This window comes from Corapipo altera, unplaced genomic scaffold, assembly GCF_003945725.1.
Source record: "Corapipo altera isolate COAL_440 unplaced genomic scaffold, ASM394572v1 64, whole genome shotgun sequence".
Classification (NCBI taxonomy): Eukaryota; Metazoa; Chordata; class Aves; order Passeriformes; family Pipridae; genus Corapipo; species Corapipo altera.
The window spans coordinates 10,171,134-10,186,038 of record NW_020884893.1 but is presented as its reverse complement, the minus strand read 5'-3'; the positions used below and the strand labels follow the sequence as shown (position 1 = coordinate 10,186,038).

Sequence of the window (14,905 nt, the reverse complement as noted above, 5' to 3'; positions counted from 1 at the left end):
AGCCTTGCTCTGCCGAGGCTCAGATGGATGGGAGTGACCTTCAGGAATAGCTGTGCTAATGTTTATTTTATCAGGACCCGGCTCCGAAGCAGTGGAGCTGCTGGTTATTTTTAACCCAGGCGCTGAGCAGCTGGAGGCCTGGCTCAGCAGAGCCCAGTAACAAATGCTCTAAAGCAGGGCCGTGCATCATTGCTGGGCTGAGGAATGTCCCTGACAGGGAAGGCAGTGCTCATTGTGCCATTAACTCCTTCGGGGTTCTTTGGAACTCCCTTTGCTCTTGGGAATGACGTCTGGAGGGTTGCTGCTGCCAGAGCTGGGGGCTAGTGTGGCCTCCACTGTTCGCCCTGCCTGCAAGAGAACCCTCATTCCCATCCCTCCTGGAACTCCTACCCTGTCCCCATGCCATGGGGTGACCGTCCTGTCCCCTGGGAGAGCTGCTCATCATTCTTCATCGCTCCCTGGGCCAGACCTCCCCTCTGACCCACTGCACCCCATGGGGGTCCCAGCCCCCAGCTCCCTTTTTTTGTTGCATTTGAGAAAAGCAGGACAGGGAGATGTGGTGGTTAAAGCTCCACAAGGTAAGGGGAAATGGATCACATGGTTCTCTGGGAGGGTTGTCTTGAAAGGTTTTGTTGGCTAAATGATGTGCTGCTGTGCATGAAGCCTGGGCCCAACAGTGCCCATCCCAGACCAGGGGTGCCCACTCCAGTCCCACGCTTGGGAGCTGGGGCTGGGACAGAGCTGAGATGGGTCTGAGCTTGGCCTCCCATGGGGGAAGCAGAGCTGGGGTGTGGGGAGTTCTGGCCGTGAACCCCAATCTGGCTCATGGGAGCAGCAGCTGTGCCTGGAGTGCTGCATGTGGAGATTTTATCTCATCCTAAAGATAAACACAAAGGGAAGCTGGAGGACAGGCTGTCCTGGGTGGGAAATGCTCCCAGCTGCCCATGGATCATGGGCGGGATGGGAGATGCCAGGAATGTCAGGGTGACTGGGACCATTCAGTGTGAGGAGGGTCCCCTTGTCCCACAGACTGTCTCCCTGGGCCGGTGCAACCTCTCTGCCGGGGCTGTGGGACCCTCAGCTAGAGACCACCAGTTCTGTAAATGGTTTTTGTGGTGTTTGTTTACAGGAGCAGGAAGGCTCCCACCCTTTTTGTGGGGAGCAGGCTGGAGGACTGTTCTGGCATGGGAAGTGTTTATCTTCAGCAGAGCCTCGACCCCAGTTCCAGGCGTGAGACGAATCCACACTCTCCTCCTGCATCCCTGTGCTTGATCCAGCTGCCCCTTCAGCCACTCCAGGCTGGGTGGACAGCCCTGCCCAGAGCCTGGGTGTGCAAAACCCATTGGTTTGATTACCATGGGTGGTAATCAACAGGTAACCAAACAGGGTTCTCTCTCCTGTTCTCTGTGCACAGTAACAGCATGGAGCCATTCCTGATATGGGAGAAGTGCCCCAGGAAGGTGTGGGGTGGTTGCCTTGAGGGCTGAATGCACCTTTACTCCACACCATCGATGCTGCCAGGTCGTGCCATGGGACCAGGAGAGCCACTGGGGTCACCCCTCTTCCTGACCCCTGAGCTGCAGAGCAGCCCAAGAACACCAGGCCAGGCCGACTCGGGGCAGAGGGAGTGGCCAATGTGGGGCTGCAGTGCCAGCCATGGCAATGACCCCCCAGCCTGACTGCTGGGCACCCACTTGTGCACTGGGCAAGGAGCAGTTGGGTGCTGCTGTGGGGAGAGGAAGTGCAAGAAGAGCCGGGTCTGGCTTTGAAAGTGAAAAATAGAATTTTTATTCAGTGCTTGCATGGTTGGTTTGTGTCAAGGTAATGTCCTGTCCCTCCCTGCAGTCTCTGCAGTGCCAGGACGGTTATGGAAGCCAATGCTTGGCTGTACCCAAGCAGCAGGTTATTTGCAGTATATATTTATAAGTTTGTTCTGTATGCATATATGGTGTATAGACAGCTTTGTGCTCACAGTATACAATCTCTCTCTACCGAGCTGCAGTCAGAGAATTGCGACAGCAGGTGCAGTCAGGGCTGGAGGGGGTCATTCTGCTGCTGCCTCTATGAAATGGGCTCTGGGGCCCGGGGCTGTCAGCACAGCAAAGAGGAGGGGGCTGCACTGGGGTCCCGGCTGCGCCCAGTGCTGGGGGACAGGCAGGACAGGGATGCTTCCACCCCACAGGGTGAGGGAACAGCGGTGAAGCGAGCGGCTGCCACGGGAGCCCCGCAGTGCCACCAGCTCCTTTGTCCTGTCCCTGCTCCCGGGGAGGAGCGTGGCACTGCTGCCACTGGAGTGGGGTCAGGCTGGGCTCCGGCAGTCCTTTGGTTCCCTGGGACCATCTTGGGCTCAAGCGAGTGGGGAGCCAGCAAGGCAGGGTTTCTGCAGCTCGGGGACCACGGCAGCTGCTCACATGGGCTGGGGCGCGATGATGACGTTGCGGTAGCCCTTCACCCCCCTCAGCTGGTCGCTCTCGAAGTCCACCATCAGCTTCTGGAGCCCCGACAGGTGCGGCATCAGATCCAGACGGAACTTGGCCTCTGCCTGCGGCTCCACCGGCTCCTCACTGTGGGAGGGCAGGGGGTCAACAGGGCCCGTCACCCTCCTGGGCCTGGGACCCCTGTGGGGTGACCGAGCCCCTTCCCCAGCGAGGTGTGGCGTAGGGATGCTCTGAGTCCACAGGGAACAGCACAGCCCCGGCTCCCGCTGTGCCCCAGGATCACCCTCCCTGGGGGCTCAAGGCACAGAAATCCACCCCACTCTCAACATTCCAGCCAGGTGAAGAGGGAAAAACTTACAGCTGCTTGACCCGCTGCCCATGGGTGAGGCCGGAGCCCTCCACCACGAACACACAGTTGCTCAGAGGCACTTCAAGGGGATTCACCATGCTGATCTCTGCCACCAGCTTCCGATTCTGCATCGGCTCTCCTAAAATCTGCAAGTAGGAGAATCTGGACCCCCAGCACCCACCATTCCTGGGGGCCGTGGTGCTCCCCCTGCCCTGGGCCTGGTGGGATGGATGCAGGTCCAAGGGGATGCAGCCCTGCCCCCCAAAACCAGCCTGGGATGGGAGACTGGACCCTCACCCTGATCTTGATTGGCGGATTCTCAACATAGACATCCCTGACAGCCACCATGACGTCGCCGGTCTGGTGATCGGTCAGGAGAGCCACCACCTTGATGAGGTTGTCCTGGGTCAGGCTGTCCTTGTACTGCTCGTAAAGGATGCGCATGGGCACCCTCTTCTCTGGAAGGGGAAGCAGAGCAGGGTCAGCACCCACAGCACACCCAGCCCTGTGCTGGCAGGCACCTTCTGCTGAGATGGTTTGGGCTCCCCAGGAGCTTCTCGAGGCTCCTTGCAAGGAGGGGGGAGCTGGGGTCCCTGCAGGATTGGGACTCCAAACCCAGGTGCCAGAAGGGATGTTGAGGGTGTGAGGAGGAGCAGGAGCCATGTCCTAGGGCAAGACCCCAGGACTGTGCCTGCACCAGGATCACAGAGGGACTTTGCCAGCCCTTGGCAGCCAATGTGGGCAGCAGGAGACAGCCTGGCTCCCTGGCAGCTGCCTTCACTCAGCCCTTAGCTGTTGTTTATCCCAAAGTCCTTGGGGGATGGAGCTGTCTGGAGCTGAGGGGGAAGGAGGCTGAAGGGAATCAGCTGCAGAGGTGCCTTGGCAAGGACCCCTGAGCAGCCATGACCATGGAAAATGGAGCCTGTCGTTCCTGGAGCAGGACACAAACTGTTGTAGCATCAAATGAGGCCATGGGGAGAGGAACAAGCCTGGCTCCCCACATCAGCACAGAGCACTGGGGTGCCCTAATGGATGCGGTCTGGGGAATCCTGAGGTCTGTATTCTGAGACAGCAGCTGGGGGCAGAAGCTTCAGGAGCTCGTAATTAGAGCTTCAGAGAAAATTATGTCCTTTTGGACAGGAACGTTAAGGACCCCAAAGGCCAGCAGTGCTCCTCTAGAGCAGGGTGGGCACATGTGGCCCCCCCGTCCCCATCCCGCCCTGCAAAAGGCTCCAAGCAGGCACTGGTACCTCTGCCAGCACGAGCAGGGGCACGTCCCACTCCCCTCCACGGTGTTGAGAGCCGAGAGCCGGCACATTCCTCATTCCTGTAGCACTGCTCAACACCTGGCAGAGCGCCGAGCTCTGCGTGTGCTACGGGCTGGTGAAGAGCAGGGCTTGGCGCAGGGTAAACATCTGCCTGTTCCAGGACAGCAGATGTGTGGCCTTTCCAAGCCCCGAAGGGTCTCTGGCAAGTTCACATAAACCCAAACTCGTGTTTAACGAGCAGATGATGATGTTCACGTGTGACAAGGGCGAGGGAAGTTCGGGGGGGCCGTGCCAGGACAGCTCCGTGGCTGAGAGCCAGGGGACATCGCGCCCACCCAGCGAGACACCGAGAGCTTCAGCACTGATGGCCAGTAAACTCGCCCACTTCCTCCGACCTGGGACTGTGTGCTTGGGGCTGACCCAAGCCAGTCCCAATCTCCCTGCAGTGGGAGCCCAGCCTAGCCTTGAGGTGTGCGGGAAAGCAGGAGGGATGCAGACGAGTACCATGGAGCGCCCTGGGGGTGCGCCCAGCTCGCTCCCTCAGCATGACAGCAGCAGTGGCTTGTCCAGTTCCAAATGCATTTTCAGCCTCTGCCTGAGCAATTTCCTCAGTCTTCTCATAAAGATTAAAAATCCACAGTGGTAGATAGCTAAGGAGGATGTCCCCGAGGGGCACTGCCCACTGAGCAGCTGAACATAGGCATTCTGCTGACCCCACACGCAGCAGAGCAGCCCCCTCTCCACCAGTGGGTCTCTTACCTGACCGGGGCTCGAGGTCAATGTCGATCAAGTCCGTGAGGCCGCACTGGGGCCCAGTGGTGCCGTTGTAGCTGGTGGTGCGGGCGCACAGCCTGACACTGCAGACACGTTCCACATCCGTGTTGTTGTTGATGACGGCAAAGACATCGAAGTCACAGCCCTTGTTTGCACCCTCTGACACCTTGATCTTGAGGTGCAGCGCCTCATCCTCCTCCGGGACAGACTTCTTCTCGTGCTCTGCCTTCGCAAACACCCTCCGCTCCTCCTCAGACCCTGCGGTGTACGAAATTCCCGTGATTCCCAGGGATATGGGGAGGGAATGGTCCAGGCTGTTCTACCCTGAACCCTGGAGCCCTCCTGCTGCAGTTGTTTCCCAACAGCCACATCCCCCTCCGAGTGTCTCTGCCCCTGCAGCTCCCCGTACCCTCCGGATATTTGTAGTTGTGGGTGATGTCCTCCCGGTTGTCCTTTCCCACGCTCTTGGTGCTGATGTTCTTCCCCACCACTGAGGATTGGATGCTCTGCTTCTCCATCCCATCGCCCTGCACCACCCAGTACACCACGTCGGCGTTCACCTCCGCGAAGATGAAGGGGATGTCGTACTTCAGCTGCATGTCGCCCTCTTTGATGGCTTTGACGGGGGCTGGCCCGCAGCAGAAAACTCCTGCAGGGAGCAGAGCCACTGTCACCACTCCCAGGGTTCAGCCACTGCAGTGGTAAGAGGTGGCTGTGCTGGGGTGACCCTGCCGTGTCACAGCACGAGGCGGATGCAGTGTGGTGCACGTTGTACCTTCGCTCTTCTCCTGGGGCGTTGGATCCAGCACCTGCCACCCGTCGTAGTCACCTGCCAGGTCTGGACGGGCCATCCAGGACTCCACCCAGCAGTGGAAGTTCCTGCAAGGGAAGCCAGGATGCAGAAGCCTCAGCCTCTCCCAGCAGCCACCAGGCTCCAGGGCAGGGGCAGCCCTGGGGATGGGCAGGCTGGGGTCCCGCCGTGCTGCTTACCAGATCTTGTCCCAGGACTGCCGCTCCTGCCCCCCGTTCTCGTTGAGGTAGCGGTCGATGGTCAGGTTGGCATTTGTGTCGTGGGCTGAGTTGTAGTTGGTCACCACCCGGGTGGGGATTCCCAGGCACCGCATGACTGTGGGGAGTAGGGTAGGGTGAGACAGGGGCCTGGATTTGCACCACTCCCATCCCACAGAGCCTCAGGTTTGCACAGTCCCTGTCCTGTGGATCCCCAGTCCTGCATGACTCCTGCCCTTCCTGTTCCCTGGCAAAGGGGTGCCCAGGGACTGATGCCCTGGGAGGGGCTGGTTCCCACACCTGCTGTGCGCGGGCGAGCTGGGTGGCACACGGCTCTGACAGTCTGACAGGTTTGATATTGCAGCAGAAAAAAGGCACAAAAGCGTCTGCGAGAGCTTTGGAGGGAGAGTGTGGGCAGCCGTGCTGAACCCCGGATTTCATCTCCCAGCTGTCTTTCACTGCTCATGGAGCTCCCTGGGGAGCAGGGAGGCAGTTACAGCGCTTCAAAAGAAGGCTATAAAACTCTGCGAGTCACTGAATATCTACTTCAGTTTTCTCCTATTTCTCTCCTCTAAAAAGGGTCTCGTCTGTCTGTGAAACATCAATGCATGCACAGAGGCAGCACTTTTTCTTGAGGCAAAGCTGCACGAGCATGTGTGAGTGTTTCCCAGCAGCAGCCAGCCTGGAATTTTTCTCCTCTTTTTCCCCAGCCTGACTGCCCTGGTGGCCATGACATTAATTTGATCTCGGTGGATTCGTGACTTTATTGCAAACTTGGCCTTAAGGCCACTTCCCTCCCCCTATCCTGCCCTGGCCCCTCCCTTGCTGCCTGGCCAGGCAGGCAGCACTGATGGAAAAACCAGAGCCCTTTTCTATAATTTTTTCCCTCTATTTCCTGACAAATTAGAATAACAGAGAGCTAATTGCAAAGGAATCATTGCAGGCTGATTGCAGCCAACCCCAGCTCTTCCCTCTGGCCACAGCACCAGGACTGGGTGGAGGGCAGGGGGCCGGGGTGAGAGATGGAGGGGACCCCATCCTGTGGGGGAGACCAGAGATGTCTGCTCTCACCAGTACATTGCACAGCAGCAAAGACCCAGCACTGGCCGTACTTGACTGGCTGGCACCCAAAATCCTTCCACCTCTTGAGAATATCCACACTCCCAATCCAGGACATGGGGTTTGTCCCATCGTCGTAGGGGTCGTGCCACCGCCCTGCCAACACCCCCCGGTCCTCGTCATTACAGTTCACCTGTGGCAGGAGAAGAGAGGATGGAGGCATGGATGGATGGAAGGATGGACAGGCATGAGCAGGCTGGGGAGGGAGGGGAAGAGCTTTTGCCCCATTCACATGCACTGTCGCCCACATTAGCATCCTGCATCCATGCAAGAGCTCACTGGGATGCGGTGCTAATCAGGGATGAATTTAAGAAACAAGTCCTTCGGCCTGGGAATTTGAGTGTGATTATCCCAAAGCTGCTCACAGGATGGTCTGTGACTACCCCTGCCATTCCTCTCCTCTTAAAGGCCTCTTACACATATAGGAGCAATAACAGGAAAGGGTGTAAAGGGGAGAAGAAACATCGCAGAGAAGGAAAATGGCCTAAGTGGGGGGGTGGCAAATGCCACCTCTCTGTCACAGCTGTAGCTGGGAGGTGTTTACACCCCAGGGAACGTGGGGTGCTGGGGACACCCTGCCAGGGGCACCCCAGACTCACCATGGCGCTCACCACCCTGCCGATGTACACGGGGTCATTGCGGCGGGAGCAATCCCGGTTCTGGTCCCTCAGGTGTTTGGGGTTTATGTCCAGCATGTTGAGGCAGATGGATAAGATGTCATCCTCGAACTGGTGGAGAGCAGGGAGAAAAGGCATGTGAGGTCCCCACAGGGGCTCTGGCACCTGTCTCCTCCATCCCTGGCTCACCAGGATGCCCCTGCAAGCAGAACTGCTGGGGACAGGGGGTCACACCTTCCCAGGGTCCCCTCCCCGGCCATCACCCACTGAGTGACGTCCCCACTCAGCCTGCAAAGCCCACAGATGAGCTCCCGCCCTCACGCCGGGGCTGGATCCGGCTTCCTGCAGCCGCCCAGGGGTCATGCATGGAGCTGACCTCTGTGAAAAACCACCTATTTCCCATCACAGCTGAGTCACAGCCCTTCCTTGAATTGAGGCATGGATCCTGCGGGGGCCACAGGATCCATGTCCTCGCTCAGGGAGGGTGGCTGAGCCCCCCCAGTGCAGGCACTACCTTATCAGCACCCCCAGCACGGCACTGGGGAGCACGTTATCAGGGAACGGCTCCTTGGCACAGCAGGGCCACCCTGACTAGGGGCACGTGGCTGTGGGGCCCCCAGGAGCCATGAGGAAAACCTCCCCTCTCCCTGCCATGCTTTGAAGTCAGCGCATTCCCTCTTGGAAACAAGACTCCGGTTTCTTTGACCCACATCTGCACCCTGAGGTGCTGACAGCATTTGGGGTGCATGTTTGGGGGGGCACACACATGACACCAGTCCCTCTGCCCTGCAGCACCGGGGCTGCACAGGCTGGGGTCTGCTGGGAGTCCCAGGGGGGCCATGCCCACTCACCTGGCCAAAGTTCCAGGGGACAGAGAAGATGTAGTCGCAGGTGCCCTGGTAGATGAGCCCCTGCTGGGACAGCACATACTCGCGGCGCTCGTTCTCGTCACGGAGGAAAACCGTGTCCTCTGTGGGGACAGCAAGTGATGGGGACAGGGCTCAGCCCTGTGCCACCAGCCCCCTGACCCCCTCAGGGCCACCCCTCCCTGGGGATGCATCTGGTGGGAAATGAGGCAACAGGGGCTGGAACTGCTCCTGCCTGAAAAAACTGCTGAAGAATTTCAGCCCAGTTTGATTTGAGCTGATGGGAAACTTGCAGTGGGTTTGCAGTTTTCTCTACATTCTTTCTCATTTCTCTCTCTTTCCTTCCTTTTATTTGATGGAGTTGGGTCTTTTCCCAGAAGGGGAGACCTCCCTCCCTCCCCTGGGGGAGCAGTGAGCAGTGGGAGCGGGTGAGTCGAAGCCATTTCACTCACAGCAGCTACTGCTGTGAAAATCAGTATTTACTGGAAATGTTTGCAGAAGGAAACCCCAGACGTCCATCCCCAGTGCTCGGCACAGCCCAGGTTGAGCAGAGCTTCCTACAGCTCCTTATCTCTGTGGACCCAGTATGGAGCATTTGAGATCCAGGAAACCACTCGGTCCAGGGGCAGGGGAGGGACGTGACAAGAGGAAAATCCCAGGGCTGTTAAACCTTGCAGCACTGAGTTGAGCCTCCCCTCTGGGTTCAGCTGCCCAAATTTTACCAACAGAGTGACATCCCTGTCACTGAGACAAAAGCTGGGTGCCTGGGTAGGGATGTGCCAGATGGGGGCAATTAGGGGCAACTGGGGGCAAGTAGAGACAACTAGGGGTAACTAGGTGTGTGTCCTAGGGTGGGAGACAACTTACTGCAGGGATTGAGTGGAAATGGAAGCAAAGTGGGAATTTCTGGTTAGACCTGAGCTCAGGGCAGGGCTTGGGGCACCTGGGGTCTGCAGTGGGGTGAGACCTGTGGTGACATGCAGCCCCCCAGCGCTGGGGAGCGGCTTGTGCTTGCCTGAACCCAGGGACCCCTGGGCTCAGGAAGGTAAAGCCTCACCTGGGTGCCAGGCGTTGAAGAGCAGGATGAAGTGGCCGATGTGGCAGCTGGAGCCCTGGTACCCGGTGCTGGTCTCCAGTGTCAGGGTGTAGCGGCCGATGCGGGCGCTGGGAGGGGAGCAGAGCGAGACAGAAAGGGACTCCCCGTCCTGCTGCTGCATCACAGCACTCCAGGACGACTCCTCCGGGCAGTCAGTCATGGCAAAGTGGGACCTGGTTCCTGATGTCTCACTGGGGCAGGGCCCTGCCAGGAAGGAGGAGGTCAGCTCTCTCAGTGCTCTGGGGACCCTGGGAGCTCCGGCATGGGGGCTGCACCAAGGAGACCTGCCTCAAACCCCCTGTTCTGTGGCAGCTGCCTGAACCTTGGCTGGCACAACCTGGGAGCATTCACTGTGTGGTTTTTCAGGTACTGGGAACACAGGGTAGCCCAGCTGTGGGGGGCTCAGGCACATCTCTCACTGTTTGGGGCAGGACAGACTCACTCCACAGGCAGAGTGCCAGCAGAGCGCAGGGGGTGCATGTCCTGGTGCCCAACCCAGGGCCAGGTCTCTCCTCTCAGCTGCACCCCCTCCTCTGCTCCAAGCAGAGCTGCCGAGTCCCTGTGCCTGCACAGCTCAGTCCTGCTGCAGCCCAGGGCACAGGGGCTGGCAGAGCCCAGCCATGAACCCCAGACCCCTGTCACTGGGAGCCCCACTCCATGTGTGCAGCCTGAGGCGTTGCTGCAAACATCCCAGGATTAGAGATGACCTCAGTGGCCAAAACGCCGAGCCCAGGACAGCGTGATCCCTGCTGGCCCTTCCAAGTGCAGCCATGGCCAAGCCACCTGCACTGAGCCAGCTCCAGACCTGCTCCCTGGAGCGGTGACACCCAGCCCAGCCCAGCAGCTCCCTGGCCCTGGCTGGCAGCCTGGGCAGTGGTGCCACTGCCATCCACTCTCCCCCACCGGAGCACAGCCCTGGCTGGTCCCCTGCCAGCCCTCGCCCACAGTGTGGGCAGGGCGTCAGACCAGTCACCAAAAATACTCGTGAACTCATAAGAGTGACACAGTTTCTCCTCCCGGGGAGGCTGGGCTGAGCTCACAGTGTCCTTTTGGCACGGGCCAGCCTGGCGCTGCTGTAGGATGGGCAGCCACGGAAGCCTGCCTCCTCCTTGTCCTCCTCCTCCTCCTCCTTCTCTTCCTCCTCCTCCTCCTCCACCTTCTCCTCTTGCCTCCACAGCCCACAGCATCCCCCCAGGCTCCAGCAGAGCAGGCTCTGCTAACAGGGCTGCTGCAAAAATACAGCTCTATTCTCACTCTGTTCTTCATCCTCTCTTTCTAGTGGGAGGTGGCACACAGCCTCGGTGGCTTTGCTGTCCCAGGTTGGGGGGACAGGTCTGGCAGTCCCTGCCTTGACAGGGCTGTGGGTCCCAGGTGAGGAATGTGCCGGGGCCATTGCTGGTGGGGTGGCACTGCCACATGCCTCTGCAAGCACCCAGAGCACCTTTGCCCTCTTTCTGCAAGAGCTGGGGCTGGGCTGCAGCCCAGAGGAGCCTCTGCCAGCCTGAGCTTTGGCCTGGGAGGCTGCGCCCAGGGCTGCTCCTCCAGAAAAATCACCCTGGGACTGCCTGGCTGTAGCATGGCCTGAAGAAACCTGGAGGGTGGGAGTGGGTGGGCAGCCCCTGTGGGACTGCCAGGGCATGGGGGGAGCTGCTGGTTTAGGTTGAAGCTGAGGTATTCCAGGTTTGGGTTTGCCACCAGAGCTTTTGGTGTAGAAAAGAAGAGAGTCTGCAAGGAAACCTGGGTGCAGTTGTACTTTGAGTTCTCGCCGGGTTGACTCAGCAGGACATTGCAGACTCAAAATAGCTCTTGCCTGAGAAAGAGTTTCCTCTCCCTTTGCTCTGAGCTGGCGGGGCCGAGCCCCTGCCCGGGAGCTGCACCCAGCCCTGGCAGCAGGAGCAGTGGCCACATCCCCAGTCTTTCTTGGGGGCTGTGCTGGGGTTGCTGCATGGGAACATTTTTTACTCCAGTGTTTGCATTTCCCAAGCAAACCCCTCTCTGGGGAAAGTCTGAGAGGCAGCAGCACTGGGTGTAAAGCCCATCAGCAGAACTACTGTGATACCCCTGGCTGAAAAGATTCACTTTGCTGATGTTTCTCAGAGGGGCAAGAGGGTTGGGCAGGTTCTCAGCCACAGCCAAGGCACTTCCAGGTGAGCTGGCAGCTCCAGTGTGCCCCAAGTCTGGCTTGGCCATGGGAGGAGGAGGAGGAACAGGTGGTGGCGGCCCCTTGTTTTATTTCTTTATTGCTTCCCTTCCACTCCCATTAAGGAGATGAGTTTCTACCTATTTTTCTTCTTGTGACACAAAAGCTGTGCACAGCGCCAGCCTCTGCCAGGCAGGAACAGGAGGACAGGGACTGTATGAGATGAGTTAGGTCCCCTTGGCCCAGCCCTTGTGGGAGCACAGGGGTGCCCTGGGGCAGGGGCAGAGATTGGTTACACTTGCACAGCCCTCCCTCTCGTGGCACAAATGTGGGGGCACTCACCTGTGTCTACGTTGAAGGCGAGTTTGTCCACCCCCTCCTCGTAGCCCCGGCCCGAGAAGCGCAGGGTGATGGTGAAGGGCTGCCCCCGCCGCACCACCAGCTGCTTGCACCCCATGTCCGCTGTCCGGTGCTCCCGCCCATTGCGCTCCAAGTGCAGGTCCCACGTGTCCAGCACCAGATCTGTGAAGGCAGTGGCATGTACAGCTCTGACCCTGGCACCAGCTGAGCCATGACACACAGTCCCTGGGGGCCACAGACCACCCTGAGCCCTGGGTTGGCACTTTGGAGAGGGATCTGAGCCTCCCCTGCCCACACTGCCCTGTCCTGCCCAGTGTGCCCGGTGCAGCCTTGGGCACTGTGGTCGTGCTGAGCTCTGAGCTCCTTCCAGGAAGGCTCTGCAGGCTGGGCTTGCATCATGTACTGTGAGAGGGGCACAGCTTTGGCAGCCAAGCTCACAGTGACATTCTGCCTTCCTGACCCAGCTTTGTGCTGTGTTTGTGTGCCATGGAGCTGCCTCCGTGCTATCACCATGGAGGAGGGGCACCCTGTGCTGCCAGAGCTGTGCCAGGCCCACGGCTCAGGGTAAAGCCCAATGCTAAGCTCTGCACTCAGAGGGGCTGTCACCAGGGCTGCTGTGTGTGTGCCCTCATCCTAATCACATGCTGCTGAGCCCAGGAATGCCTGGGATGTTCCTGTGCCTCAGCCTGGCCTCCAGCAGCTTTACTGTGCTGTTACCGCTGACAAATTGGTGAGAGCAAGTGTAAGTTCAGTGACAGAGGTGTGTGATGCCCCAGATGCTGTTCTGCTCTGATCCCAGCCCAGGCAGGGCCATGTCCCCACCGCCCTGGGCGCGATGAGATATCGCTCATCATCGCTTGAGGCCAGTGACCCCTGACTGCTCTGCAGTGACGCGTTAATCACCAGAATAAACAAAAGCATTCCATGCAGGAGAGCACACAGCAAGCTCAGCGCCGCCTGGGGTGGCTCAGTGGGCGATGCTCAGCTTGCAGCCCCGTGCCACAGCTCTCCCTGTCAATGCCCTTCCCTGGTAGTCACAGAGCCCTCCTGGAACCACTGCGAAATGGAAACAGTTGCCCATGAGCTCGCTGTTCCCAGAGCTAAATGAAAGCACTGCTCCTGGCTCTCTGGACAAGGGGACTCTGCAGTATGCGCCCATTGGAGGGCAGTGGGCTTGTCACCATCCCCACCACACTGCTAGAGCTGCTGGGACTGTCCATAACTAAGGGCAAGGTCCCTGCAGTCAGTCCATGGGGACCTTGGAGTGTGGATAGAGCACAGAGAGATCCTTTCCCTCACTGCCTCCCCCTCTGTGAGCAGCACAGCTCTGTGCTACAGCACATGGACCACACGAGTGGAACCTCACCAACATGGACCCAAAGTCATTGTGAATAAGTGCATTCAGAGAGCAGAACCAGGACTCCTCCTTGTCCCAGTCATCCCAGGGTTATCATCCTCAGCACATTTAGCAAAGAGCAGATTTCTCAAAGCACAGGTGCCTCTACCTCAAACTGATGTGTGCCAAGAGATGTGCAGGGAGGGGGCTGCGGTGCTGCAAGCAGAAGGGGGTTTCCAGGCTCCCTGGAGCAGGAGCTGCCCAGTGTGTTGGTATTGCTGCAGTGGTGCCGGGAGCCAGGACAGCCTGCGGCACTGTGGAACAGCAGGGCACAGTGATGCCGTCTCACCCAGAGGGCCCCGTGCCCGTGAGTATTACACGGCCCCATTTCCTGGGACTCCGGGGGCAGCTCTGTGGAAGGCGGGGGCTCTCTCTGCCCTGAAGGGCCACGCGTGAAGGACTCCCGAAGACTAGAAGCTTTATTTATGCCTGAGCCTTCAGAAATCCCCTAACCCTGTCAGGCTGTGGGCACACGCTCCTCGCCCAGCTGTCAACTTTCCTTTCCCGGCAAAGCTTTAAATAGCACCAAACTTCACTCCTACGGGTACTGGCGTCACCCGGGCCAGCGGAAAGTCGAGAGGGAGGGAACAGACCCGCGCGGACCCCGCACGGACCCCGCTGGGCTTGTTGCCGTCGCCCCGCTTTAGTCTCTCCCGGTCCCCATCGCCCTTGACTTTGTCGGAGGGTCAGGGACCGGCTCCTGCACCGAGCGAGCAGGGAGCGGCGGGATGGCACCGAGCGCCGGTCGGAGCGGAGGGGGCGCGGCCGGTCGGGAATTCCCGCGGATCGGGAGCGATCCCGACACGTGCGGGGGGATCGCCCCGCGGTCCTACCTTCGGCCATGGTGCCGGCGCGGGGGGTGCGGGTGCTGCCGGTGCCGCTGCTCGCCTCGGTCCCGGTACCTGTCCTGTCCCACCCGCAGCGCTGCTGGTGCCGCTCCTTGTCCTGGTCCCGACGCCGGCGGAGCTGCCCCTCACCACCCGCCGACCGGCCCCACTGCCCGTCCCATTTATCCCGCCCGCCCCCCGCGCCCCCCCGCGCGGCCGGGCTGGCGGAGGGAAGAAAGGGAAAACAAAGTTTCCAGGAAACGCGGCGGTTTTAGGTCCCACCTATTGAAAATAACCACTCCAGAAAAGAAAAAAGGGGGGGAGGAAAGCCGCTGGCCCCGAAGCCCCCCGGGCTGGCTCCCCCGGAGTCCCCCGGGATCCCACAGCCCCCAGGCTGGAGCTGGCCCCGCTGCCGATCAAGAGGAGGGGAGAACAAGGGGGCGGAGAGGGGCCGCCTGGTTCCCAGTGAGGTGCCAGGACTCGGGAATGTTTTCTCCTTATAAAGTTCTCTCCCTCCTCTGGCCCCATCTCCACCCTGGCCGGTCCTGGTGGGATGCCTCTGTCGGGAATCGCATCCCCCTTCCGCAACTGCATCTCTGACAGATGGAGTCTGGAGGGAAAATATGTTGAAAACTTTGCTGCTGGAC

General features: G+C 59.6%; 1 protein-coding gene across 1 annotated transcript; it reads right to left on the bottom strand.

Annotated features, from left to right (window-relative positions):
* Positions 1-1,760: 1,760 nt before the first annotated feature.
* Positions 1,761-14,430, bottom strand: TGM2 (transglutaminase 2). The gene is made up of 13 exons (XM_027646306.1): positions 14,265-14,430; positions 12,018-12,197; positions 9,497-9,739; positions 8,425-8,543; positions 7,556-7,684; positions 6,909-7,089; positions 5,820-5,955; positions 5,605-5,708; positions 5,239-5,478; positions 4,815-5,087; positions 3,085-3,245; positions 2,797-2,933; positions 1,761-2,564 (listed from the first exon to the last, which is right to left on the bottom strand). The coding sequence occupies exons 1-13, from the start codon at positions 14,272-14,274 to the stop codon at positions 2,408-2,410; spliced, it is 2,070 nt and encodes a 689-aa protein (XP_027502107.1). The 5' UTR covers positions 14,275-14,430; the 3' UTR covers positions 1,761-2,407.
* Positions 14,431-14,905: the final 475 nt, after the last annotated feature.